Source organism: Schistocerca nitens, chromosome 5 (assembly GCF_023898315.1).
Source record: "Schistocerca nitens isolate TAMUIC-IGC-003100 chromosome 5, iqSchNite1.1, whole genome shotgun sequence".
Taxonomy (NCBI): domain Eukaryota; kingdom Metazoa; phylum Arthropoda; class Insecta; order Orthoptera; family Acrididae; genus Schistocerca; species Schistocerca nitens.
The window spans coordinates 229,708,066-229,734,587 of record NC_064618.1 but is presented as its reverse complement, the minus strand read 5'-3'; the positions used below and the strand labels follow the sequence as shown (position 1 = coordinate 229,734,587).

Sequence of the window (26,522 nt, the reverse complement as noted above, 5' to 3'; positions counted from 1 at the left end):
GAGAAGGTGTTGGGAGCGCTGGAGGGTGGGGCGAGGGCAAGGAAGGCGGTGTCATCGGCAAACTGGAGAAGGTGGACAGGGGCTGACGGCGGCGGCATGTCCGCGGTGTACAAAAGGTACAGAAGGGGGGAGAGGACGGAGCCTTGGGGCACACTGGCAGAGGGGAAAAAGGTGTAGGAATCTGTGTTATGGACGGTGACATAGGAAGGACGGTGGGAGAGAAAGGAGCCGATCAGACGGACGTAGTTAACGGGAAGGGCGAAGGTTTGGAGCTTGAAGAGGAGACCGGAATGCCATACGCGGTCAGAGACACGTTCGAGGTCCAGGGAGAGGAAGATTGCGGAGCGACGGGAATTAAGCTGGTCAGAAGGAGAAGGTCGTTGGAAGAGAAGGACGGCCGAAAGCCACACTGGGTAACGGGAAGGAGGCGGTGCTGGCGGAGATGCTGGTGGATGCGGCGGGTGAGGATAGATTCCAGGACCTTGCTGAAGACCGAGGTAAGGCTGATAGGACGGTAGGAGAAGACGGCGGACGGCGGTTTGCCAGGTTTAAGGAACATGAGGATACGGGAGGTTTTCCACAGGTCGGGGTAGTAACCGGTGGACAGGACTACATTGTAGAGCCTGGCCAGGGTGGAGAGGAAAGAGACAGGAGCTTCACGAAGGTGACGGTAGGTGACACGATCGTGACCAGGAGCAGTGTTGCGTTTCGTGCGGAGTGTAGCAATGAGATCCTGTGTAGTGATAGGGGCATTGAGTTCCGTGTGTGTAATGATGTCCAACTACTGGAAACCAGGAGCGAGGGGAGGGACAGAGGTGTCAGTTCGATCGCGGATATCCGGGAAGAGGGAGTAATCGAACTGGGGATCATCGGGGATGGAAAATACATCAGAGAGGTAGGAGGCAAAGTGGTTGGCCTTACTAAGGGTGTCAGGGAAGGGGTGATCATCATGGAGGAGAGGATAGTAGGGGGAGGGTTTAGTTCCGGTAAGGCGACGGAAGGCTGACCAGAACTTGGACGAGTTGATTGGTAGGGTAGCATTTAAACGGGTGCAGGTCTGTCGCCAGTCCCGGCGTTTCTTAGCCGCGAGCAAAGTACGAATGTGTCGCTGGAGTTGCCGGTGGCTTCGTAGTGTGTCCGGGTCACGCGTGCGGAGGAAGGCACGGTAGAGACGACGGGATTCACGGAGGAGGAGAACAGCCTGTGGGGGTAAGGTAGGACGGTGGGGGTGGATGGCGACAGTAGGGACATGGGCCTCCACGGCCTCAGACAAGGTCTGCTGGAGAAAGGAGGCGGCATGGGTGACATCGTCAGGGTGGTGGTAGGTGAGAGGGTGGCTATCGACCTGGGTGGAAAGGGTATCCCGGTAGGCATTCCAGTCGGCTCGGGAATAGTCGTGGACATACTTAGGGGGTGGGTCAGTACGAGGGTCGGGGCGAGGGCGACGACCGTCTGAAACGGTGAGGAGGACAGGGAGATGGTCGCTACCAATAGGCTCCAGGGAGTACTACTTTTCAATATGCTCTATGTATTGTTCTTAAGCTGTATACAGTTTGCGAGTGTATTTATATTTTTCCCATTTTTGCTGCAGATCTGATGATGGTCATTAAAGACCGAAACCGGTAGTCTGCTAAATAAAAAAGATAGTGACCATAGACGTAAATTAAAGAAACTTATTACATATACGGGTCACTGTGTGTTTTCGCAACGATGTCGCAGCTTGTGCGGGACAATAAGTTGAGAATGTGGGTCTCACCACGGAAGGCGTGCCAGAGATAAGTCCCTGCATTTGCACTATACTCTGTGTCCTCAATGGCTCAGAAGGAAGCCGGCACGGTAGCTCAGCGTGTTCGATCAGAGGGCTGCTCGTCCTCTGTAATAAAAGAACTGAGTAAAGGAATCAACGATCAACTTGAACGGATGTCTTATGACGTCCGCCCAGACCAAACGCAACGAACAATATCGAACAAAAAAAAAAAAAAGTGGATAGTGTGTCTGCCATGTAAGCAGGAGATCCCGGGTTCGAGTCCTGGTTGGGGCACACATTTTTAACCGTCCCCGTTGACTTATATCAACGCCTGTATGCAGCTAGGGGTGTTCAAGTCATTTTAATTTCATCTTTCTTCTTCTTGTTTATGGAAACTTTATTGTCATTTGCTTCTGTTTGAGGGATCCAGTTGTTCTTTTTGCATTTTGGCCGCCACCACATGCATTGCTCTTATTGGGACAAAGCACTCACTGTAACGACGTAGGACGGGGCGCGTTTCCTTAGATTTTTTTTTACACTGACCGTCAATATAACAATAAAACGTACCTCCATCTGTTTTCATGTTATATGTCTCAAAAAACCATAACATACTAAAAAATAATCAAGTTACCGTCGTCTTTTTTTCATCATTACTCGAAACTTCAAACTCTGAGCTGCTCATATTAATGTTGGGCAACTTTTTTCAGTCATAGTCTTAAAACTTGTAAATGCAACCACACCAGTCATAACATTACACAACCCGTGTGCTTCTTATTTATTTATTCGAATGAACTTACAAACGTTGCAATAAATAAATTAAAAATTACAATAACTATTACAAACTTAAACTAAAGGAATAGATATCTATTTCGACCATTGCTCTTTTTTATGGGCTAGCGTTCCAGTATTTCGGTGGTGAGGCCTTGGACGTCTTTTAATGCACCCCTGAAGGATGTATCGATGCAAACCGGGGGTAGATGGGCGACTGTTTCCTCTTCAGCTCCACAATGGTAGCATTGGGGGCGTTCTGAAGCTCCCCATTAAGTTGGGCTCTTGTTGCAGATACCGTGCTTTCTGCGAACCCTGTTGATGTTGCACCGCTGCCTTCTGGGAAGACAGAATCTTGATACCTTCCGAATAGGATATGTCACCAGGTGGGAGTCAGTGACATTCCTATCTTGCCGAAGTGATGTCCAGTGATTACTTACACTGAAGTTGTTGAGCCGGCCGGTGTGGCCGTGCGGTTCTAGGCGCTTCAGTCTGGAACCACGTGACCGCTACGATCGCAGGTTTGAATCCTGCCTTGGGCATGGATGTGTGTGATGTCCTTAGGTTAGTTAGGTTTAAGTAGTTCTAAGTTATAGGGGACTGATGACCGCAGATGTTAAGTCCCATAGTGCTCAGAGCCATTTGAACCATTTTTTGAAGTTGTTGAGTTGGTTAGGCGATTCTTACAGGTGGATACCTGACCTCATTCTCTGCTGCTGCCATTTAAGGAAATCTGTATCGACGTGAATGGGAAGGGATGGACATGGCATTACATTTTTCCATCTGTGATATGAGGGATGCCAGCCTTCTAGATGGGAGAGGTGTTTTTTTTTTTCTGGCTCGTTTGATGCAGCCCGCCACGAATTCCTCTCTTGTGCCAACCTTTTCATCTCAGAGTAGCACTTGCAACCTACATCCTGAATTATTTGCTGCGTGTATTCCAGTCTCTGTCTTCTTATAGAATTTTTAGCCTCTATAGCTCCCTCTAGTACCATGGAAGTTATTCCTTAATGTTTTAACACATATCGTATCATTCTATATCATAACTTCTTATCAGTGTTTTCCATATATTACTATCCTCGTTGATTCTGCGGAGAACCTCCTCACTCGTTATGTTATCAGTTCACCTAATTTTCAACATTCTTCCATACCACCACATCTCTAATGTTTCTATTCTCTTCTGTTCCACTTTTCCCACAATCCATTTTTCAATACCGTACAATGCTGTGCTCCAAACGTACATCCACAGAAATTTCTTTCTTAAATTAAGATTTATATTTGATACTAGTATACTTCTCTTGGCCATGAATGCCCTTTTTGCCTGTGCTAGTCTGCTTTTTATATCCCCCTTGCTCCGTCCGTCATGGATTATGTTTCTGCTTAAATTGCAGAATTCCTTGAATTCATTTAATTCGTGATCAGCAGTTTTGATCCTAAGTTTCTAACTGTTCTCATTTCTGCTACTTCTCATTACTTTTGTCCTTCTTCGATTTACTCTAAGTCCATATTCTGCATTCGTCAGGCCGTTCATTCTATTCAGCACATCCTGTAAGTCTTCTTCAAGTTCACCGAGGACAGCAATGTCATCAGTATCTTATCATTGATATCCTTTCAATGTAAATTTTAATCCTACTCTTGAATCTCTCTTTCATTTCCTTCATTACTTCTTCTGTGTATAGCTTTACCAGTAGGGACGAAAGACTACATCCCTATCTTACACCCTTTTTAATCCGAGGACTTCGTCCTTGGTCTTCCATTCATTGTTCCCTCTTTGTCCTTGTATATACTGTATATCACCCGCCTTTCTCTACAGCTTATCGCTATTTTCTCAGAATTTCGAACATCTTGCACCAGTTTACATTGTAGAACGCTTTTTCTGGGTCAACAAATCCTATGAACGTGTCCTGATTTATCTTCAGTCTTGCTCCCATTATCAACTGCAATGTCAAAACGGCCACTCTGGTGCCATTACCTTTCCTAAATCCGACTGGTCGCCATCTACCACATTCTCAATTTTCGTTTCCATTCTTTTGTGTATGATTCTTGTGATCAACTTGGATGCATGAGCTGTTAAGTGTGCAACCTTCAGAACTGTGAGGTGCATTATCACTCAGTAATAGTAGCCACTGGATCGGAATATTATAATGAGACTTGGGGGTGCGCTGATGACAGAAAGCATGGGTCACATTTCAGAGGTGTCGGTGGAGTCTATCAGCAGGACGGGTTTCACTAGACATGGCCTGCACCTCAACAGGTATGGGAAGGGGAGGTTGGCAAAGCTTATAGGTGACAGCATAGGTGGGGTTGGTGGGATCACTCATGGAAAAATTCCTGCAGTAGTGATTTTTAGAGCTGCACCTTTTTTAGATTGAAGTCAGCTGATAGTTATTCCTGCTTAAGGGAAGTCTCTCTAACAAAGGAACCACTTTTGACAAAGCTTAGGTATGCGAGTAATGAGGGAATTAGTATATTTCATCAAAATATACAAGGTATTAGAGATAAAGTTAGTGAACTGCTTATAGATGATGACTCTGAAATTATTGGTATATCTGAACACTTCTTAAATAAGGAGATAATTCAGAGGCTTCCTTTACCAGGATACAGGTTGGCTGGCAGCTTTTCGAGGAGCTCTTTGCGGTGTGGGGGAGTAGCCATGTATGTGAAAAACGGTATCCCATTTGAGTCAATTGATGTTTCAAAGTACTGCACTGAAAAGGTGTTTGAATGTTGTGCAGGTGTGGTTAAATTTAACGGAGCTAAACTTCTAACTGTTGTTATTTATAGATCCCCAGACTCAGATTTCACAACATTTTTGCTAAAGCTAGAGGAGGTTCTTGGTTCACTTTATAGGAAATACAAAAAGTTAGTTATTTGTGGTGACTTCAATATTAATTGTATAAGTGATTGTGCAAGGAAGAGGATGCTGGTAGACCTCCTTAATTCATATAATCTTATGCAAACCGTATTCTTTCCAACGAGAGTGCAAGGGAACAGTAGAACAACCATAGACAACATTTTTGTTCATTCCTCATTACTAGAAGGGCATTCTGTTAGCAAAAAGGTGAATGGCCTTTCAGATCATGATGCATATATTTTAACTCTAAAAGATTTTTGTGCTGCAACACGTGTTAAGTATAGTCATCAGCTGTTTAGGAAAGCTGATCCAGTTGCTGTAGAGACCTTTGTAAACCTTATCAAGGAACAAGAGTGGCAAGATGTTTATAGCGCTGATACAGTAGACGATAAATATAATGCTTTTCTCAAGACTTTTCTCGTGCTCTTTGAAAGTTGCTTTCCGTTAGAACGTTCAAAACAGGGTACTAGCACAAACAGGCAGCCTGGGTGGCTGACTAGAGGGATAAGAATATCTTGTAGAACAAAGTGGCAATTATAACAAAACGTTAGAAACAGTCAAAATCTAAATGCAGCAGTCCATAACAAACAGTATTGTAAGGTCCTTAAAAATGTTGTTAGGAAGGCAAAAAGTATGTGGTAAGCAGATAGAATAGTTAAGTCTCAGGATAAAATTAAAACCATATGGTCAGTCGTAAAGAAAGTGGCTAGTCTGCAGAGACAGGTCGAGGATATAGTATCAGTGCGTGTTGGGAATGTCCGTGTTACTGATAAGTCGCATATATCTACAGTATTTAATAATCACTTTCTGAATATAGCAGGTAAACTAAATAGAAACCTAGTCCCAACAGGGAATCATATAGCGCTCGTAGAAAAAAGTGTTCTGAGACTGTTACCTGAAATGCTCCTCCATGATACTGACAAGATGGAGATTGAGTTAATAATTAAATCACTAAAGAACAAGAACTCTCATGGATATGACGGGGTATCTAGCAGAATACTGAAGTATTGTTCTATGTATGTTAGCCCAGTACTTAGCCATATCTGTAACTTTTACTTTAGGAGTGGTCGGTTTCCTGACCGATTAAAGTACTCGGTAGTGAAGCCACTTTATAAAAAGGGAGACAGGGATAATGTTGACAATTATAGACCTATTTCTATGCCATCGGTGTTTGCTAAAGTTATCGAGAGGGTTGTATATACAAGGTTACTCGAGCATTTAAATTCACATAATTTGCTGTCAAATGTACAGTTTGGTTTTAGAAATGGCTTAACAACTGAAAATGCTATATTCTCTTTTCTCTGTGAGGCTTTGGACGGATTAAATAAAAGGTTGCGAGCGTTAGGTGTTTTCTTTGATTTAACGAAGGCTTTTGACTGTGTTGACCACAAAATATTACTGCAGAAGTTGGACCACTATGGAGTAAGGGGAGTAGCTTACAATTGCTTCGCCTCTTACTTTAAGAACAGAAAGCAGAAGGTAATTCTCCGCAATATTGAGAGTGGTAGTGATGTTCAGTCCCAATGGGGCACTGTTAAGTGGGGCGTTCCCCAAGGGTCGGTGCTGGGGCCAATGCTGTTTCTTATTTATATAAATGATATTTCTTCTAGTATTACAGGTGATTCAAAAATATTTCTATTTGCTGATGACATCAGCTTGGTAGTGAAGGATCTTGTGTGTAATATTGAAACATTATCGTGGCTTGTGGAAAATAATTTGATGCTAAATCACAGTAAGACTCAGTTTTTACAGTTTCTAACTCACAAATCAACAAGAACCGATATTTTGATCAGACAGAATGGGTATATTATAAGCGAGACGGAACAGTTCAAGTTCCTAGGCGTTCGGATAGATAGTAAACTGTTGTGGAAAGCCCATGTTCAGGATCTTGTTCAGAAACTAAATGCTGCTTTATTTACCATTAGAACAGTATCTGAAATAAGTGACATTTCAACACGAAAAGTAGTCTACTTCGCATATTTTCATACGCTTATGTCATATGGTATTATTTTTTGGGGTAATTCTTCTGATTCAAAAAGGGGTATTTTTGGCTCAAAAACGGGCTGTTCGAGCTATGTGTGGTGTAAGTTCAAGAACCTCTTGTCGACCCCTATTCAGTAGTCTGGGAATTCTGACATTGCCCTCACAGTATATTTTTTTCTTTAATGTCGTTTGTTTTTAGCAATATTAGCCTATTCCCAAGAGTTAGCACCTTTCACTCAGTTAATACTAGGCAGAAATGCAATCTGCATGTGGAATGCACTTCCTTGACTCTTGTGCAGAAAGGAGTGCAGTATTCTGCTGCTTCCATTTTCAATAAGCTACCACAAGAACTCAAAAATCTTAGCAGTAGCCCAAGTACTTTTAAGTATAAACTGAAGAGTTTCCTCATGGCTCACTACTTCTATTCTGTCGAGGAGCTCCTGGAAGAGCTAAAAAATTAAGCAAATTCCAGTGTTACATTGTTGATTTTCTTTATTTAAACTTACGACTTGTCACCTGAATATGTTTTTTTAATATTTCATTTTATCTGTTTCTAATAACGTGTTATAATTTCATGTATTGACTCGTTCCATGACCATGGAGACTTCTCCTTAATTTGGTCCCACGGAACAATAAATAAATAATAGTTCCAGTTATTGTTAGCATTGCTTGGATTCGATGTGTGAGTATGGTCTAGCAGTTATTGACCCAGATAGGAGCATAGTATTCTGTGGTTAAGTGTATGAGCGCTATTGTGATAATTTTTAAAGTTTTGGCGGTAGCACTCCACGAGCGAGTGGCCAACTTCTGAGTCAGGTTAGTTCTAGTTTTGATTTCAGCTGATAACTTTTTCAGGTCCTTTATGAAGGTGAATTTTCTGTCGGAAATGACACCGAGGTATGTAGGGTGTGGACTATGTTTCTATGTAACCCTGTCGTAGTGAAGACATGAGTTCTTTAAGAGTCTCTGTTGTTAAGTTGAAACGACGTACTGTAGTTTTGTTTGAATTCGGCTGGAGCCCCTACTTCTTAAAATATTCATAATTATGCAAAGGTCTTCTGTCAGTACATCCTTAGTTTGGGCAATGCTCGAATTTTAGATACCAAGGCAAACTCATCTGTACACATAAAGTTCCGAGATTTGGTAGTAGTACATCTGGGATGAATATATTAAACACTAGCGAAACCGGCAATGCTTCACAGTTGTTAAATATATATGGGAACTGGATACATGACCTGATATCCTTGTCCCTCTCCCCCCCCCCCCTCTCTCTCTCTCTCTCTCTCTCTGTCCATCTGTTTTTCCTCCTAGCTCTCTCCGCCGCCTCCTCCCTCCTCTCGCTGTCCACTCCCCCTTCCCTCTCTCTGTGTCCACTTCCTCACCCCCCCCCCTCCCTTTGTCTACCTCCTCTTTCCCTCTATCACTGAAATTGAGCTTCGTTTATTGTTAAGGCCAAAGAAAACTTCACTGAGAATTCAAGTTGCTAAAAAAAATTGGGTAAATTCGTTGAAATCGTTGCTATAAAGGGTACGAGATATCTCTCCATCTGTGAGGATTGTAGCTTCAATGATAGTATGTCACATATTTTTAACCTGCAAACGGTAGGGATTACGAAGTTTCAGACGATACGAATTCCGTAGTATTATTATAATCAGAAGGCGATAAGTGATACATAAAACATACATGATTTCTATCAAATCCGACTGTGATGAAGAAAACAAAACAGTACATAGTTATGTGTACAAGTTTAGTTTAAAATTATGTATAAAGAGGAAAAATATGTATGGAAGAAAAATTTCTTCAATAGCCCTGCTATTGTAGTTAAAACTGACTGCAAGAAATAAAAGGAAATCGCACAGTTTCACCACACTGCACGACACAGCATTTGCCTTATCACAGTTGGTTCTAACAGAAAACTTGTACATTGCTGATTAAAGTAATGTATAGCCTATGTCTGTTTGAATGATTATTAAAGCATCGTGCAAAAATTTTAAGCGATTTAGTCATAACTTCCAATATAACATGATTATTTGGACAGACATAGGCTATATATGTACTGCCAAAATTTGAAGTCAATCAGTCATATGACCGACTCACTAAACACTTTTGGAGTATATATATATAGCCCATGTCCATCCAAATGTTTATTTGAATATTGTGTTAAAAGGGGGATATGTCTGCCTCAAAGTTTATTAGAGTATTGTGTAAAGTTGCGAAATAAGTTGGTCAACAACTTTTTCAGATATTTGCTATGAACTTCTTTTCCGTTTATATATTATTATATTTAAATATCATATATATTTAAAAAATGGAACCTATGACAGTATTGTGTAACAATTCGATTCTTACTAACAACTATTCCCCTTTTATGCAGTATATGTTATTTATATGTCACATATATTTAAATAAGTAGCTTAGGTCTGTCCAAACATTTAATAATGGAAAAATGTGAAGTAAATGATCAAGTAATTTTATGTTAAACAGTCTCTTGTCTTTATATAGTAGTGGAAGTACCATATGTATATCAAAAATACATAGCTTGTTTATGTCCAAATGTTTATTTGAGTCCCTTGAAAAGAAACTGAAGCCAATCTGTCAAGAACTATTTGATATCTTTCGTAACAATGATATATATGTTTGTTTGTGTGTGTGTGTGTGTGTGTGTGTGTGTGTGTGTGTGTGTGTGTACATATTTACAGGGTGATTATAATTGAAGTTAAGCTTTCAAACCGCTCTAGAAATAACACCACTGGTCAGAATGACATCAAATTGCAACGAAATATTATCGGAGAAGGGGCAAAACGTATGGCAGAAGAAAAATAAATAACTAAAAAATGTAGCAATAGACGGCGCTGTAAGCATCGTAATATAATAGTGGTCGACTACAAATGATAAATGAATCATACAAAAATGTCTAAAGTGTACCTTTGACATTAAACAAACTGCACTACTCACAAGGGAACCTTCCCATCGCACCCCCCTCAGATTTAGTTATAAGTTGACACAGTGGATAGGCCTTCAAGAACTGAACACAGATCAATCGATAAAACAGGAATAAGTTGTGTGGAACTATGAAAAAAATAAGCAAAATATACAAACTGAGTAGTCCATGCCCGCATAGGCAACATCAAGGAGAGGGTAAGCTCAGCAGCGCCATGGTCCCTTGGTTAGCGTGAGCAGCTGCGGAACGAAAAGGTCCTTGGTTCAAGTCTCCCTTCGAGTAAAAATTTTACATTCTTTATTTTCGCAAAGTTACGATCTGTCGATCTGTCCGTTCGTTCATTGACGTCTCTGTTCACTGTAATAAGTTTAGTGTCTGTGTTTTGCGAGCGCACCGCAAAACCGTGCGATTAGTAGACGAAAGGACGTGCCTCTCCAATGGGAACCGAAAACATTTGATCGCAAGGTCATAGGTCAACAGATTCCTCCACAGGAAAACACGTCTGATATATTCTATACGACACTGGTGACGGCATGTGCGTCACATGACAGGAATATATTGTCGACCCACCTAACTTGTACACTTGGCGAATGGGTAAAAAGATTCTTCTACCCTGCCCGATTTAGGTTTTCTTGTGGATTTGATAATCGCTTCCAAAAAAGTTATGAAAACATAAGTGTGTGTCACATAAACTGCAACAAATGAATGCAACAGTTTCACAGTCGCACAGTTTTCCCTGTGCTCTGTCACAACATATGTTTTTAACGTTTTCACATTTTTCGGACGGACGGACAGATAATAATTGTCTGAAAATAAAAATTTAAGCTTTTCTTTCGAGGGAAGACTTGAACCAAGGACCTCGCGTTCCGCAGCTTCTCACACTAACCACGGGACACGGCGCTCCTAAGCTCACGTTTGTCCTTTATGTTGCCTATCTTGCACATGGACTACTCAGTTTGTATATTTTGCTTATTTTTTTCATAGTTCCATATAACTTCTTCCTGTTTTCTCGATTGATCTGTTTTCAGTTTTTCAAGGCCTACCCACTGTGCGAACTTATAACTAAATCTGAGGGGGGGTGCGATGTGGAGGTTCCCTTGTCAGTGTGCATGGGTGTACAGGTGTGATACTGTTAGTTACGTAAGCCCATCCACCACGACAAGGTCATATCACATCAGATGGGAAAAATCGGTATTTAATTGTCCTGAGGCCAAAAACAGCATGAAAAGCATCAATCAAAATCAAATCGGATTATTAATTTCCGTGTCACTGGCGCAAAACATGTTCAATATACTGTCCACCGTTTTCTGCAACAAGTTGAAATCGAGAAACAGCATGTTCCAAAACTGGTGCCTTCAATGAAGCTAAAAAGTTTGCAGTCGGAACACACAAAACACAACATCTTTCAGATAGCCCCACAGTCAGAAGTCACACGGATTAAGACCAGGTGATCGGGGCGGCCAGGCTGTAGGGAAATGGCGCCTGATAATTCTAGCATTTCCGAAATGGCGCTTTAGCAGCTGCGTAACTGGATTTGCAATGTGTGGAGTTGCGCTATCTTGCATAAAAATGATCCCATCCACACATCCACGCTGTTGGAGAGCTGGAATGGCGTAGTCGCGCTAAAGACACTCGCAGCGCTAACCAGTGACGGTACAGGTAACAGGACCGGAAGCACCTGTCTCTTCAAAAAAATTTGGCCCTATGATAAATGATGCCGTAAACCCGCACCACACAGTGACCTTTTCAGGATGAAGTGGTACTGGTTGATTTGCGTGCGGATTTTCCGTTGCCCATATTCGTCAATTCTGTACATTGACATATCCTGTCAGATGGAAGTGGGCTTCGTCTGTCCACAAAATCTTTCACAGCCAGTCATTGTCCACTCCATGAGAACAAGAAATTCTAAAGAAAAGGTCTCTCTTGCTGGCAGGTCAACAGGAAACAACTTGTGCACATGGGTAAATTTGAATAGATAGCAAAGAAGGATGTTTCGTAGGATTTTACACACCATGCTCATGGGTATGTACAGTGTTCGGGCAATTCTCCATGCACTACACATTTGCACACCACCACTCGTCTCCTCCTGCATCGCTGTGGCCACTACTTCCACTGACGTCAAATCAAAGGTCCAGAGTTCGAGTCTCAGTCCAACACACAGTTTTAATCTGCCAGGAAGTTTCATACTAGCACACACTCCGCTGCAGAGTGAAAATCTCATTCTGGAAACATCCCCCAGGCTGTGGCTAAGCCATGTCTCCGCAATATCCTTTGTGCTAGTTCTGCAAGGTTCGCAGAAGAGGTTCTGTGAAGTTTGGAAGGTAGGAAACGAGGTACTGGCAGAACTGAAGCTGTGAGGACGGGTTGTGAATCGTGCGTGGGTGGATCAGGTGGTAGAGCACTTGCACGCAAAAGGCAAAGGTCCCGAGTTCGAGTCTCGGTCCGGTAAACTGGTTTAATCTGTCAGGAAGTTTCACACCATTGCACACTCAGCTGCAGAGTGAAAATCTCATTGTGGTCGAATCAATTCGTTTCCTCCCTCTACTAGGTTGCACAATAAAAGAACCCGTCTTTTCGAATTTCGGAATCATTTTCTACAGAACCATGGCAGTCATCGTATCAATTCCTTTTTTCAAACGCTTCAGTGTCCGGAACTCCTGCAGAGCGACGTGTGCACAGTCATCAATCTTGTAATACAGCTTTACAGGCAGAGCGAGATCCTGCATTGGGACAGTCATGGCGAATGTCGCAGACGCGAAAGGAGGAAAAGCCGTGTACCTGGCGTGTTTATACCAACTTCAGTGCGCATGACAGGTATTTTCATTTATGTATCCTGACACATACAGCGCCATCTATTGATCAATTTTCGCACTATTTTTATTCTTCTGCCATACGTTTTCCCCCTTCTCCGATAATATTCCGTTGCAATTTGACATCATTCTGACCAGTGGTGTTATACACTCCTGGAAATTGAAATAAGAACACCGTGAATTCATTGTCCCAGGAAGGGGAAACTTTATTGACACATTCCTGGGGTCAGATACATCACATGATCACACTGACAGAACCACAGGCACATAGACACAGGCAACAGAGCATGCACAATGTCGGCACTAGTACAGTGTATATCCACCTTTCGCAGCAATGCAGGCTGCTATTCTCCCATGGAGACGATCGTAGAGATGCTGGATGTAGTCCTGTGGAACGGCTTGCCATGCCATTTCCACCTGGCGCCTCAGTTGGACCAGCGTTCGTGCTGGACGTGCAGACCGCGTGAGACGACGCTTCATCCAGTCCCAAACATGCTCAATGGGGGACAGATCCGGAGATCTTGCTGGCCAGGGTAGTTGACTTACACCTTCTAGAGCACGTTGGGTGGCACGGGATACATGCGGACGTGCATTGTCCTGTTGGAACAGCAAGTTCCCTTGCCGGTCTAGGAATGGTAGAACGATGGGTTCGATGACGGTTTGGATGTACCGTGCACTATTCAGTGTCCCCTCGACGATCACCAGTGGTGTACGGCCAGTGTAGGAGATCGCTCCCCACACCATGATGCCGGGTGTTGGCCCTGTGTGCCTCGGTCGTATGCAGTCCTGATTGTGGCGCTCACCTGCACGGCGCCAAACACGCATACGACCATCATTGGCACCAAGGCAGAAGCGACTCTCATCGCTGAAGACGACACGTCTCCATTCGTCCCTCCATTCACGCCTGTCGCGACACCACTGGAGGCGGGCTGCACGATGTTGGGGCGTGAGCGGAAGACGGCCTAACGGTGTGCGGGACCGTAGCCCAGCTTCATGGAGACGGTTGCGAATGGTCCTCGCCGATACCCCAGGAGCAACAGTGTCCCTAATTTGCTGGGAAGTGGCGGTGCGGTCCCCTACGGCACTGCGTAGGATCCTACGGTCTTGGCGTGCATCCGTGCGTCGCTGCGGTCCGGTCCCAGGTCGACGGGCACGTGCACCTTCCACCGACCACTGGCGACAACATCGATGTACTGTGGAGACCTCACGCCCCACGTGTTGAGCAATTCGGCGGTACGTCCACCCAGCCTCCCGCATGCCCACTATACGCCCTCGCTCAAAGTCCGTCAACTGCACATACGGTTCACGTCCACGCTGTCGCGGCATGCTACCAGTGTTAAAGACTGCGATGGAGCTCCGTATGCCACGGCAAACTGGCTGACACTGACGGCGGCGGTGCACAAATGCTGCGCAGCTAGCGCCATTCGACGGCCAACACCGCGGTTCCTGGTGTGTCCGCTGTGCCGTGTGTGTGATCATTGCTTGTACAGCCCTCTCGCAGTGTCCGGAGCAAGTATGGTGGGTCTGACACACCGGTGTCAATGTGTTCTTTTTTCCATTTCCAGGAGTGTATCTACGGCGTTTTGAAAGTTTAACTTTAATTATAATCATACCATATATATATATATATATATACACACAAATGTAACCTGGGTCTACCCTGCCCAAACATTTGTTAATCATGTAAACATTTGAGGTGAATCGGTAAAGAACTTTTTGAGATTTTTGTTATCAACGTTTCCTCTGTGTGTATTATTATGCATATATTTACATATCATATATATTAAAAATATGTAACCTATGTCTATCAAAGGTTTGTTAGAATATCATGTAAAGATCTGAAATAAATTGGTGAAGAATTTTTAGAGATTTTTGGTAACAGTATTAAACATCAGCTTGTCTGTATAATATTATAGGTTTTAGATAGATATTTGTGTACCACATATAATAATAAAACCGTAGTGTGTCGCCGGAATGTTTATCAGAATATCACGTAAAAACGTGAAGTGAATTGGTTAAGTACTTTTCGAGATTTTTGGCAACAACTTGAAACAGTGTCCTTGTCTCTAAACGGTAGTGCAGAAGCTAGTCGAAGAGCTAGTACAGATCCCTGTGGTAGGCCATTTTGTAGGCTATGGAAGATACTTGATTTTCCATTGAGGTTACTTGGAAAAATCTGTTGCTGAACACCTCGTTGTGTAGATGGAGAAAGAAGTTGCAAAGAATAAATTGATACACCTTGAATAGTGGTAATTCCTTCCATACTATATGCCGAGGCTGAATTTAAATCAATAAACACAGCGGATGTTTCGAGTTGTTCCTGGAATCCTCTCTCCATGTAGTTTGTAAATGAGAGACCTGATCACAGCAGCTTGTTCCTGGCATAAAACCAGCCTGCTCTATTGGTATGTTATAGTTTACAAAATTAAAGTTCTTTGTCGGCTTTGCTTCACATACACACTTCACTGTCGAGTCTACATATAGTAAATCTAGTTTCACTCACAAAATATGTTCAAACTGGCAAGAAACCACATTAAAGCGGCGTTCTGCTTAATGTCAATAGCACTTCGTTAATAAGGGGGCTTTTTCTTGCTGCTGAGCACTGTATCTTGCACTCTACAGTGCAAGCTTTTTCATGAAGGTACATCAAACAAGTTTTTGATGCTCTTTTCATTCCATTTCACGTTTAACTTTGTGGTAGTATATGTATAATGGCCTCGATGACTCACCAGTAAACTGAGATATCTGGACGCCATGTTAACTAAATTGCCTGCATTTGTAAGTCAAAAGTACTTGAGAATGAATTTATGTACTTGTAAACTAAGCATGAATTTTCTTCATGATGTTCTTATATATATATATATATATATATATATCGTGAAAAGTTCTTGACTGATCCATTTGAAATTTTTACACAATACTCTAATGAGCACTCAGACTGACAGAGACTATCAATTTTTAATATGTAAATTTATATGTAATATGTAAAGGGGAAACGTTGTTATCAAATACCTCGAAATGTTCTTCAGATATTTATATAGATGAAGTTGAACGATTTACTTAGAATTTTTACATGATACTCTAATGAACATTTTTTCCTTCTCTTATTGTAGATATTGACATCATTATTGTTTCCAAATTATGACAGATTCTTTTTCGATCTTGATTAGTGAATATTTACATTGTGAAGATACGCTTAAAATATCTAACTAGCAGTAGAGGTATCTGCGAGATGATTGCGAGTGAATACCATGTATTATTCTTACTGTTTGGTTTTTTGCAATCAATACTTTCTTTCTAAGAGATGAGTTACCTCAGAAAATTATTCCATACGACATTATTGAGTAGAAATATTGAAAAATATGTTACGAGGTTGATTCGTTTGTTTCTAAGATTATCATTTAAACTAAACCAGTTTTCTGGTACCTGTGTATGTACCACATCACTTGTTGGTATGACTCTATTTGTTGTACAGAACTGAATGTAGCGTGGGCGTGCTTTCTCAAAATGTAGGGAGAGCCCTTCTTCAGAAAATCACGTAATCATTCTTTGGAAATACTCATCAGTAATTTCTTCTGTAACGTTTTCTCCAATGGGATTTAGTATAACAGCAGTATCAACTGCAAAAAGTACCAATCTGCTTGATGAAAGTGAAGTGGAATATCATTCACAAATACAAGGTGTCCCACATAAATCCAGTACACCTCGGACTAGTTAATCACGTCTAGTCAAATTGCTTGTGAAGTAGTAACACTGTCTTGAAAGTAAGCTAAACTGTATTTCGTCGGTAAGTAGAGCACAGCTGTGTGTTTGTGCATCAGTCGTTGTGAGAAGCTCATATTGTTGATTTGTTACAGTAACTGGTTAGTTTGCTTTAGAATAGCTAATTTATATTGTGGAATGTTTCGTGAAAGGTAGGCTCCATCAAGGAATGTAAAGAAATGTTTCAAACAAAGTATCCTGGTAGAAGCTCCCCACGACCAGCACTATTCAAGATATGTACAAGTAATGGAGGTCTTTAGGATCTGTTCAGAATGTGCAGAGGAATAAGTGACCAGCAGTGAGGACCCCTGAAACTATAGACAGAATTCGCATCGACATTACGAGAAGACCTCGCAAGTCGGTAAGCAGGTTATTGCTGCATGTTGGTGTAGCCTGTACATCGTGCCATCGAGTACTAAGAGATGTGAAATTGAAAGCCTATTGTGTGAGTGTGGTGCAAGGGTTGAAATGTGAGGTTCACGAAAAGAATTCATTATTGTAACTGGTAGTAAACGTCAGTTGCTAACGGTTACATGGATCCCTTGGTTTACTTCATGTCAGATGAGGCTTGGTTTCATCTGTCAGATTACGTGAATTCCCAGAATTGAGATACTGATGCCCAGAATTGAGAATTCAGAACCACTCACATATTCTGCATCAAGAGCCTCTTCACTCAGAGAAGATAGGTGTTTGGTGTGCGTTGTCCTCCATGAAATTATTGACCCCATATTTTTCAAGTACACTTTAAAGAGCACCAGATATCTAAAGATCTTAGACTCTTTGTATGCATAATTAACAGATGCAAAGAAGCTGCACTTACTATTCAGCAAGATGGAGCAATGACCTTCCAACCAAAGTATGGCGCCCATCACCAACATGTTCCCTGAAGACAGACTTGCCAGTAGAGGCCTTGGTTCCCAGCGTCCCTGGACTTACAATAATGGCCATTAAAATTGCTACACCAAGAAGAAATGCAGATGACAAACGGCTATTCATTGGACAAATGTATTATACTAGAACTGACATGTGATTACATTTACACGCGGTTGGGGTGCATAGATCCTGAGAAATCAGTACCCAGAACAACCACCTCTGGCCGTAATAATGGCCTTGATACGCCTGGGCATTGAGTCAAACAGAGCTTGAATGGCGTGTACAGGTACAGCTGCCCATGCAGCTTCAACACGATACCACAGTTCATCAAGAGTAATGGCTGGCGCATTGTGACGAGCCAGTTGTTCGGCCACCATTGACCAGACGTTTTCAATTGGTGAGAGATCTGGAGAATGTGCTGGCCAGGGCAGCAGTCGAACATTTTCTGTATCCAGAAAGGCCCGTACAGGACCTACAACATGCGGTCGTGCATTATCCTGCTGAAATGTAGGGTTTCGCAGGGATCGAAAGAAGGGTAGAGCCACGTGTAGTAACAAATCTGAAATGTAACGTCCACTGTTCAAAGTACAGTCAATGCGAACAAGAGGTGACCGAGACGTGTAACCAATGGCACCCATACCATCACGCCGGGTGATACGCCAGTATGGCGACGACGAATACACGCTTCCATTGTGCGTTCACAGCGATGTCGCCAAACACGGATGCGACCATCATGATGCTGTAAACAGAACCTGGATTCATCCGAAAAAATGACGTTTTGCCATTCGTGCACCTAGGTTCGTCATTGAGTACACCATCGTAGGCGCTCCTGTCTGTGATGCAGCGTCAAGGGAAACCGCAGCCACGGTCTCCGCGCTGATAGTCTATGCTGCTGCAAACGTCGTCGAACTGTTCGTGCAGATGGTTGTCGTCTTGCAAACATCCCCATCTGTAGACTCAAGGATCGAGGCGTGGCTGCACGATCCATTACAGCCATGCGGATAAGATGCCTGTCATCTCGACTGCTAGTGATACGAGGCTGTTGGGATCCAGCATCGGTTCCATATTCTGCTAACATTCGTTGGATCTCGACCAACGCGAGCAGTAATGTCGCGATACGATAAACCGCAACCGCGATAGGCTAGAATCCGACCTTTATCAAAGTCGGAAACGTGATGGTACGCATTTCTCCTCCTTACACGAGGCATCACAGCAACGTTTCACCAAGCAACGCCGGTCAACTGCTGTTTGTGTATGAGATACCCGTTGGAAATTTTCCTCATGTCAGCACGTTATAGGTGTCGCCACCGGCGCCAACCTTGTGTGAATGCTCTGAAAAGCTAAATCATCTGCGTATCACAGCATCTTCTTCCTGTCGGTTAAATTTCGCGTCTGTAGCACGCCATCTTCGTGGTGTAGGAATTTTAGTGGCCAGCACTGTAACTTTGTGTGTTTTTTGTTAATGGGGCATAATAAAAATCAAAGTGTGTGCTGACAATCTTTGTACAATAGACGATCGTAAGCAGAACGTTACTAGAGAAATCACGCCTGCTGAATTACAGCGTGTGGCTGGTAACGTCATCAAGCGAAATCAGCGATGCCTGGATGCCCATGGCCACCACTTACAGTATCTCTTATAAACAGGTAACTACATGTTTCTCAACGTTACTACCATCTATTCTTTTTTTAGTTAGTTCGTTGTGACTTGAAACTCGGGTGTGACGCATACCAGTTTTATATACGACAGCCCATATGAGCATCAGGAGTTGACGCAAAATTGAACGCTGTTGAAGTCCTTTTGTCACTGCTCCCCAGGCACATTCAGTGTAGGGCTACTGAAAGACTTTTGAGTTCTGACCACACACCTGGACGTTCACAATTGCTGAGAATGTCCAAGCAGACGCCGCCAAATTCTTCTGACACTTCGACGCCATCTGTGCCCACAGCGGAGATGGACTACGCAGACCAGCTCGCGATCGTGGCAGGCTGGGGCCGTATCGGGCAAGACAAGCCACTGTCGCGCTTCCTCCTCGCAGCCGAGGTCCGCGTCATCTCCAACGACTTCTGCCGCAAGTCGTCCATCGGCGATCATATCAAGGATAACATGCTGTGCACCTACTACGAGAAGAAGGACGCTTGTCAGGTACTGTCACCGTCACATTAACATGCAACCTACTACAGTTTAGCACCTTCTATTTAATAGTACGTAGGTCCATCAAGACAATTCTCCACTTTGCAATGCAATTCTTTCCTGGACAAAACTACTGCAGTTATCAGATTATAAGACTGTTCACAGTACTGTGCTATCATGCGAAAATATGTAGGTTAGTGCTATTGATACAGTGATAGACAAACTTCATGTCATTAAGTACTGTTAAACACGGCTGCTTCGTGATACAAAAGTCTGCAAAGTAACTGATATCATTGGTATAGGTCATGAATTCAGCAAAATTAACTCAACTGAAACACAGTGTGTTTCATTCGCAGACACAGTCTTGCGACAGTAGATGCAGGTGAACATTCTTCCTAGAAGAAACTTCAGCATCGTATTTCATTCTCAACCACTATGGAAACTCTATAAGTAACTGCAATTTTGCTCTAATTGTCTTTAAGTTGGCTCTAAGCCTTGTGTGATGTCATCTGCAAGATGGTAGGTCGCGGCACTATCACATCACAGTTATTGAATATCTGTATTCTACAGCGCCTTTGTAGTTTGTGCAAATGTCCTTCAGACATGCATGCAGTTCTGAGGGAACATACACTACTGACGATCTAAGCTGTATTAAATACATTAAATGTATACATTTATACATCAGGTGGTACAATTTACTAGAAACACATGAAAATACGTGCAAATCCAAGACTCAAAGCCAGATCTCGAACTTATCATGAGTGGTTGCTTTAACCCATCAACACACAGGACGAGGCAGAAACGTTGCCATGCATGCAGACGGTATAACAACAAGACACTGCGCTGTTGGCACACAGGACGATCTGGTTAACGTAATTTTGCTCTCTCAGCCCTCTCCAGTGGCAGTTGTTGCCTGTATTTTGCTTGCAAACAGTACAGTTTGATCACGAAGATGGATGCGTGTGAAATTCCATTGGCTGTATTAAAAGACACATTCCCTCCGTTGTCCATATCCTAGTCTTCATGTTCTGACCGTGGTATTCATAAATAAAACACTCGGTATCCCTGAATACCTAAGAAGACAAAAAGGAAAGAAGTCCAATGAATAAGGATAACAGCTTACTAAACTACATCAAATCGACCAAATTCACTCCTTCCACTTATATTTACATAAAATCAAGTATTACAGATATTATTTCTGTTAATTACGCGAAAAATCCCTACAACCTTTTCGAAAACGCGAAGATAGAAAAAAATTGGATGCAACAGGACTGGAGCCTTATACCAAACAAACTTCTGTTCCAAAACATTATACCTGCACCCACTACGCTAGACTGTAGCTTTGTTATGAGCAGCTTTGTATTTTATTTTGTACTCTTCTATAGGCTTTGATGTGCGAAATGTATTAATTTACATTTAACTAAAACAACTCCTAGCAAAAACTGCACATTTTTCATCAATCTTTAATGTGCCGTTGCGTTAAAGCGAAGTACTCTGTTAACACAAGAGTTATAAAGCGATAATAACTAAATACGAAAATTCTTTAACCACCAATAAGACGTTCACATCGTTTTATTACAACAAATCGTACCAGTAACGTTTTGTTCTCAAGACATTCAATATGCTGGTGCTTAAAAACAGTATATATTCATGGGGTGTAAGCTACAACATAAAACTCACCGAATACGGGCTTCTACTGAAAACAAGTGCAACATGGCGTCTTGCTTTCTGGGGACCTCAAGCTTCCTGCTTGTGACGTAACGAACGTTCTTCCTTCCTACTGGTTCTACCTTACGTGACACTTCGCCCAAATACCGCAGAACTTCTTTCTGTTTCACGTGACTCAATGGCCCCTCAACTTGACATAGTAAGAAGTGGCGTCACAAAACTCGAAGAGGGCCAGGTCAACATTAGCTAACTCTTCCCGTCTGTCGACGGCTTTAACTACTTCAGCTAGCCAAGCACGTCTCGAGAACAGATTCAAACCTACATACAGGTATTTACAGCAACTGCAGGAAGTGGACAATTAGGGACATAGGGACGTTGGGTCGGTCCTCGAGGCGTGCCCAGGTAGCCATAGTTGTTAAAGCGACAGCTCGCGATAAGCAGGATTACAGCTGAAGATCATATTGCTTACGGGCAGAAGTGGAACAGATTCAAACAAGCTATGAGAAATTTTAAACTCAGGCATGCCCATTCGTTAGTCAACACGACACAGATCAGCTGTCCTATGGGAAAACCAACGTGGACTTGGTATACACAAAGTAAAAGCCGCAGCTGATCCCATCGTCCCAGTCGAGGAACTGAACCAGTACTTCACATTACTCACAACCGAAGTGACCTGCAAATGAATCATGCACTTACTGTTTACACCTTGGGGAAAAACAAAAAACTTTGTCTTGACGGAGTCTGGAAATATCGTTAAAAATCCATCATACATATCATATCATCATGTATTCCTTTTTATTTTACCCTTCTAGTTCCGCGAGACTTAATTAAAGAGCAAATCTCCATGGTCACGAAATTAACATCAGGAAAGTGAATAACAAATTAAATATAATTCACACGAATGCTATGCACGTAACAAGGTGCTGAGTATATACGTATTTTCAACAATATAATACAGGAGTTTGCTTAATTTTTTTCCATGAACTTCCTGACATAACAGATGGGGGGACACATGGGGAACTTCTTCAGTTTAGAGCTGAAAGTGCAAGGACGACGACCAAGATTTTTTAATCCTTGTGGCAGCTTACTGAAATTGGATGCAGCAGAATACTGCACACCTTTCTGCACGGGGGTCAAGGAAGTGCGATCCAAACGCAGATTGGATTTCTATGTAGTATCACATTAAGTGAAGGCTGCTAATTCTTGTGAAAAAGCGCATGTTGACAAACTACCTGTTGGTTTTCGTCCCGAGTTCTTCGGACCACGTTTGTTTGATGATTTTTCTGACGCTTCACCAGCACAAATGGCTGGCACTGTCAAAGCTTCACCCTCCATTGCTGGTGGCGGACTAGAGTCGAGCTCGCTACCGCAGAAATTATGTGCCTGGCGGCAATGTCCGAGGGCTTTTCCGTGACCATTACCGCGTTGGTTCTGCCCTTTTCTACCTGCGCTGCAGCATGGGAGTCCAGGATCTGTTCACTTTGAGGCTTGCCTCTTTCTAGTTGAAGTTACTGTCGTTTTTGTGTATTTCTTTAGGTTCTCTGAACAAACTTCACAACAAGAACTTACAACAGATAACAGATATTGCTCGAACTGCCATTTCCAGAGCCAAATCTGCCCTTTGTGAATGGAGAGGATCACCCCACAATATAATGCCGTATGTCATAAGCGAATGTTCTAGACACAATGGCATCACCGCCCAAATGATGGAACTTATCATTGACCCACTACTGCTCACAATAAAAGATACCTTGAAGCATTTCTTAACGATAAGTATTTTCCCTGAGGTCTGGAAACGAGAACTGTTATGCTGCATTGCAACAGCATTCTCTGATAACCGAACTATCCTCACTCTTCCAGCACTGTCCGAGGCCTTACAGTATACAGTCGACGATCAGCTATCGACGTACTCATCTACAAACAGCCTACTGGACAAATACCGATCGACTTTCAGCAAAAATCACAGCACAATACCTCCTTTAATAAAAGTAAAAGCTGACCTGAAGCTTCCCATGGAGAGACAAGAGGCGACTATTATGAACGTCTTACACTTTAGCAAAGCCATTGCCGCTGTCGACTCCGATATTTTACTTGCCAAACTTAGCAGGCTGAATTTCTCTCCAAGTGCAGTGCAACGGTTTCGTTCATAGCTGACATCTCGCCAGCAATTCGTCATGTCCGGCACCATCAAATCGTAACGGAGACAGGTAATATCAGACGTCCCTAAGGGTTCGTTATTAAGTACTATGCTTCATTTATTGTATGTCACTGATGAGTCATCAGTCTCGTTTTACTGTAAACATCGCATGTTTGTTGATTACCTCCAGTTGTATCTAAGTGCAGAGCCAATAAACCTGAAGACAGCTATCGAGAATTTGAATTCTGACCTGTGTGCACTATCAAATTAGGCTTAGAATATAGAGCGAGAGCTCAATACATCTAAAACCCAAGCTGTTCTGGTTGGTCATTCTAGGGTCATTAGTGCGAAATATAGGGAATCCTTACTACCTTTAATTCTTAACTACACTCGCTGTTTAGACTAACGTCAGTAACTTCGTGGAGCAGTTTTCGACTCCAAAAACAAATGCCACTTGAAACTCATTTATTTCTACGTTTCTCTAAACTGTTGTTAAAAACAGAGCACCTTGAGCGACTAGAGGTAGGACGTTCATTTTCACAGGACATATACAATAGTGTGTTCTGCAGAAATTATTAGCATTTCAGTCACCTCGGTTCAGACTGTGTCCTGTTACCTAGTAGGCATAGGGTCCGCCATGGTCCCGATAACTTTTTCCATGCATGATGGCATCGACGCGCATAACGCGCGAATGGCATCCTGTGGTATAGCCATTCATGCTGCATTCACCTGGTTCCAAAGTTCATCTGTGATGGTTAGCACTGGGTCACAGCACTGCACCCGTCATTTCATCATATCCCACACATTTCCGATTGGAGACAAGTCTGGTGATCTGACGGGCCAAGGCAAAAGGCTGACATCCTGTGGCACCAAGAAGTTACGTGTTCATGTAGCACTGTTTTGGTAAAAAAAATGGCGTCTGGGGTGTTGTGCGGAAAGGGTTTGGCTACATCTGACAGTATGTCATTCACGTACGTCACACTGGTCACAATGCCCTGCATACACACCATTTCTGATTTGTGGTTGTGCCCAATACCACCCCACACCATATGGCCTTGAGTTGGCGCTGTACATCTTGTGCGAATGCAGTCACCGTGATGCCACTCCCCATGTCTGCGGTGAACGAAAAGGCGGCCATCATTTTCAAACAAACAGAACCTGGATTCGTCGAGAGACGCTATCTGATGTCATTCCTATTCCAAATGACGTCGTTCCATACACCACTGCCGTCTAGCATGTTTCTGCACATTCGTCAAAGGTAGGCGGTGAAGTGGACGACGCGCACGTATCCAGTGCCGTAATAAAGTGACGCACTGTCACCCCTGATAGTGTCCGATGTGTTACACTGTTCCACTATTGCGCCAGAGCCGAGAAGGATGCAGATCTGTCCTGCAATGCCATTCGAATGAGGTGTCGATCTTCTCCGGGGTTAGTCTGGCTGGTGCATCCTGACACATCTCGTCGTGTTCTACGGCCCTCCGTGAACCATTCTGCACACGCCCGTTGCACTGCCGAAACACTTCGTCCCACACGAGTGGCAGTTTCCCGGATGGTTGCATGACATCCTCTCATGCCAACAATGCGTCCTGTTTCAAACTCACTGATTTGACAGTACAGTTCGCGCATACGCCTGCGAGGCATCCTGCACGTCTGCTCAAGTCACACTTCGGTTTACAGCGACAGTGAGACCCATAGGCACATTTTACCAGGAGGTGGTGTTCCGCCGCGACATCGATGTTGACGCTGAAACCGCAGGCCGACTTGTTTCACATGCTAATAATTTCTACAGAACATACTAATGTACATGCCCCGTGAATATGAACGTCGTATCTCCAGTCGTTCAAAGTGTTCTGTTTTTTCTAAGCATGAGTGTATAAGAATGTTTAGAAACATGTCCTAAGATGAAATAATGACCAATTAAGAAAACTATAAAGAGAAAATAAATAGTGACTTTCAATAAAAAAAATGACAATAGATACATGCACCGATCAAGAAAGACAACGAAAAGTATCCACCCAACGAAAAGCTTCCTACTCTAAATTATAGAACTTACTTTCGCTAATCACAATTTTCTCCTTAAAAATGGCGAGATTGTTTTACTGTTCTTCATATTCTTCGCGGACATTCTCCTTCGCCGCTTCATCGTCCTCTACACTAAGGTGACAAGTCATGGGATACTGATATGCACGTATACAGCTGGCGGTAGTACCGCACACACAAGGTAGAAAAGGGCAGTGTATTGGCGGAGTCGCCATTTGTACTCACAAGGGAACCTCCCCATCGCACCCCCCTCAGATTTAGTTATAATTTGCACAGTGGATAGGCCTTGAAAAACTGTACACAGATCAGTCGAGAAAACAGGAAGAAGTTGTGTGGAACTATGAAAAAATAAGCAAAATATACAAACTGAGTAGTCCATGGGTAACATGCAACATCAAGGCATACCTGACCACAGGAGCGCCGTGGTCCCGTAGTTAGGGAAGCAGCTGTGGAGTGAAAGGTCCTTGGTTCAAGTCTACCCTTGAGCGAAAAGTTTACTTACTTTGTTTTTGCAAATTATGATCTGTCCGTTCGTTCATTGACGTCTCTGTTCACTGTAATAAGTTTAGGGCCTGTGTTTTGCGACCGCACTGCAAAACCGTGCGATTAGTAGACGAAAGGACGTGCCTCTCCAATGGGAACCGAAAACATTTGATCCAGGAAAACACGTCTGATATATTCTATACAACATTGGTGACGGCATGTGCGTCACATGACAGGAATATGTTGTCGACCCACCTAACTTGCACACTTGGCGAATGGGTAAAAAGATTCTTCTACCTTGCCCGATTTAGGTTTTCTTGTGGAT

General features: G+C 42.9%; 1 protein-coding gene across 1 annotated transcript in view; it reads left to right on the top strand.

Annotated features, from left to right (window-relative positions):
* Positions 1-19,288: 19,288 nt before the first annotated feature.
* Positions 19,289-26,522, top strand: part of LOC126259823 (trypsin-7-like) — a 126,441-nt gene continuing 119,207 nt past the window's right edge. The window contains exons 1-2 of the mRNA XM_049956865.1: positions 19,289-19,382; positions 19,685-19,881. Of these exons, the coding sequence (XP_049812822.1) occupies positions 19,690-19,881 (192 nt within the window). The 5' untranslated portion in view covers positions 19,289-19,382; positions 19,685-19,689. The remainder of the gene's footprint in view (positions 19,383-19,684; positions 19,882-26,522) is intronic.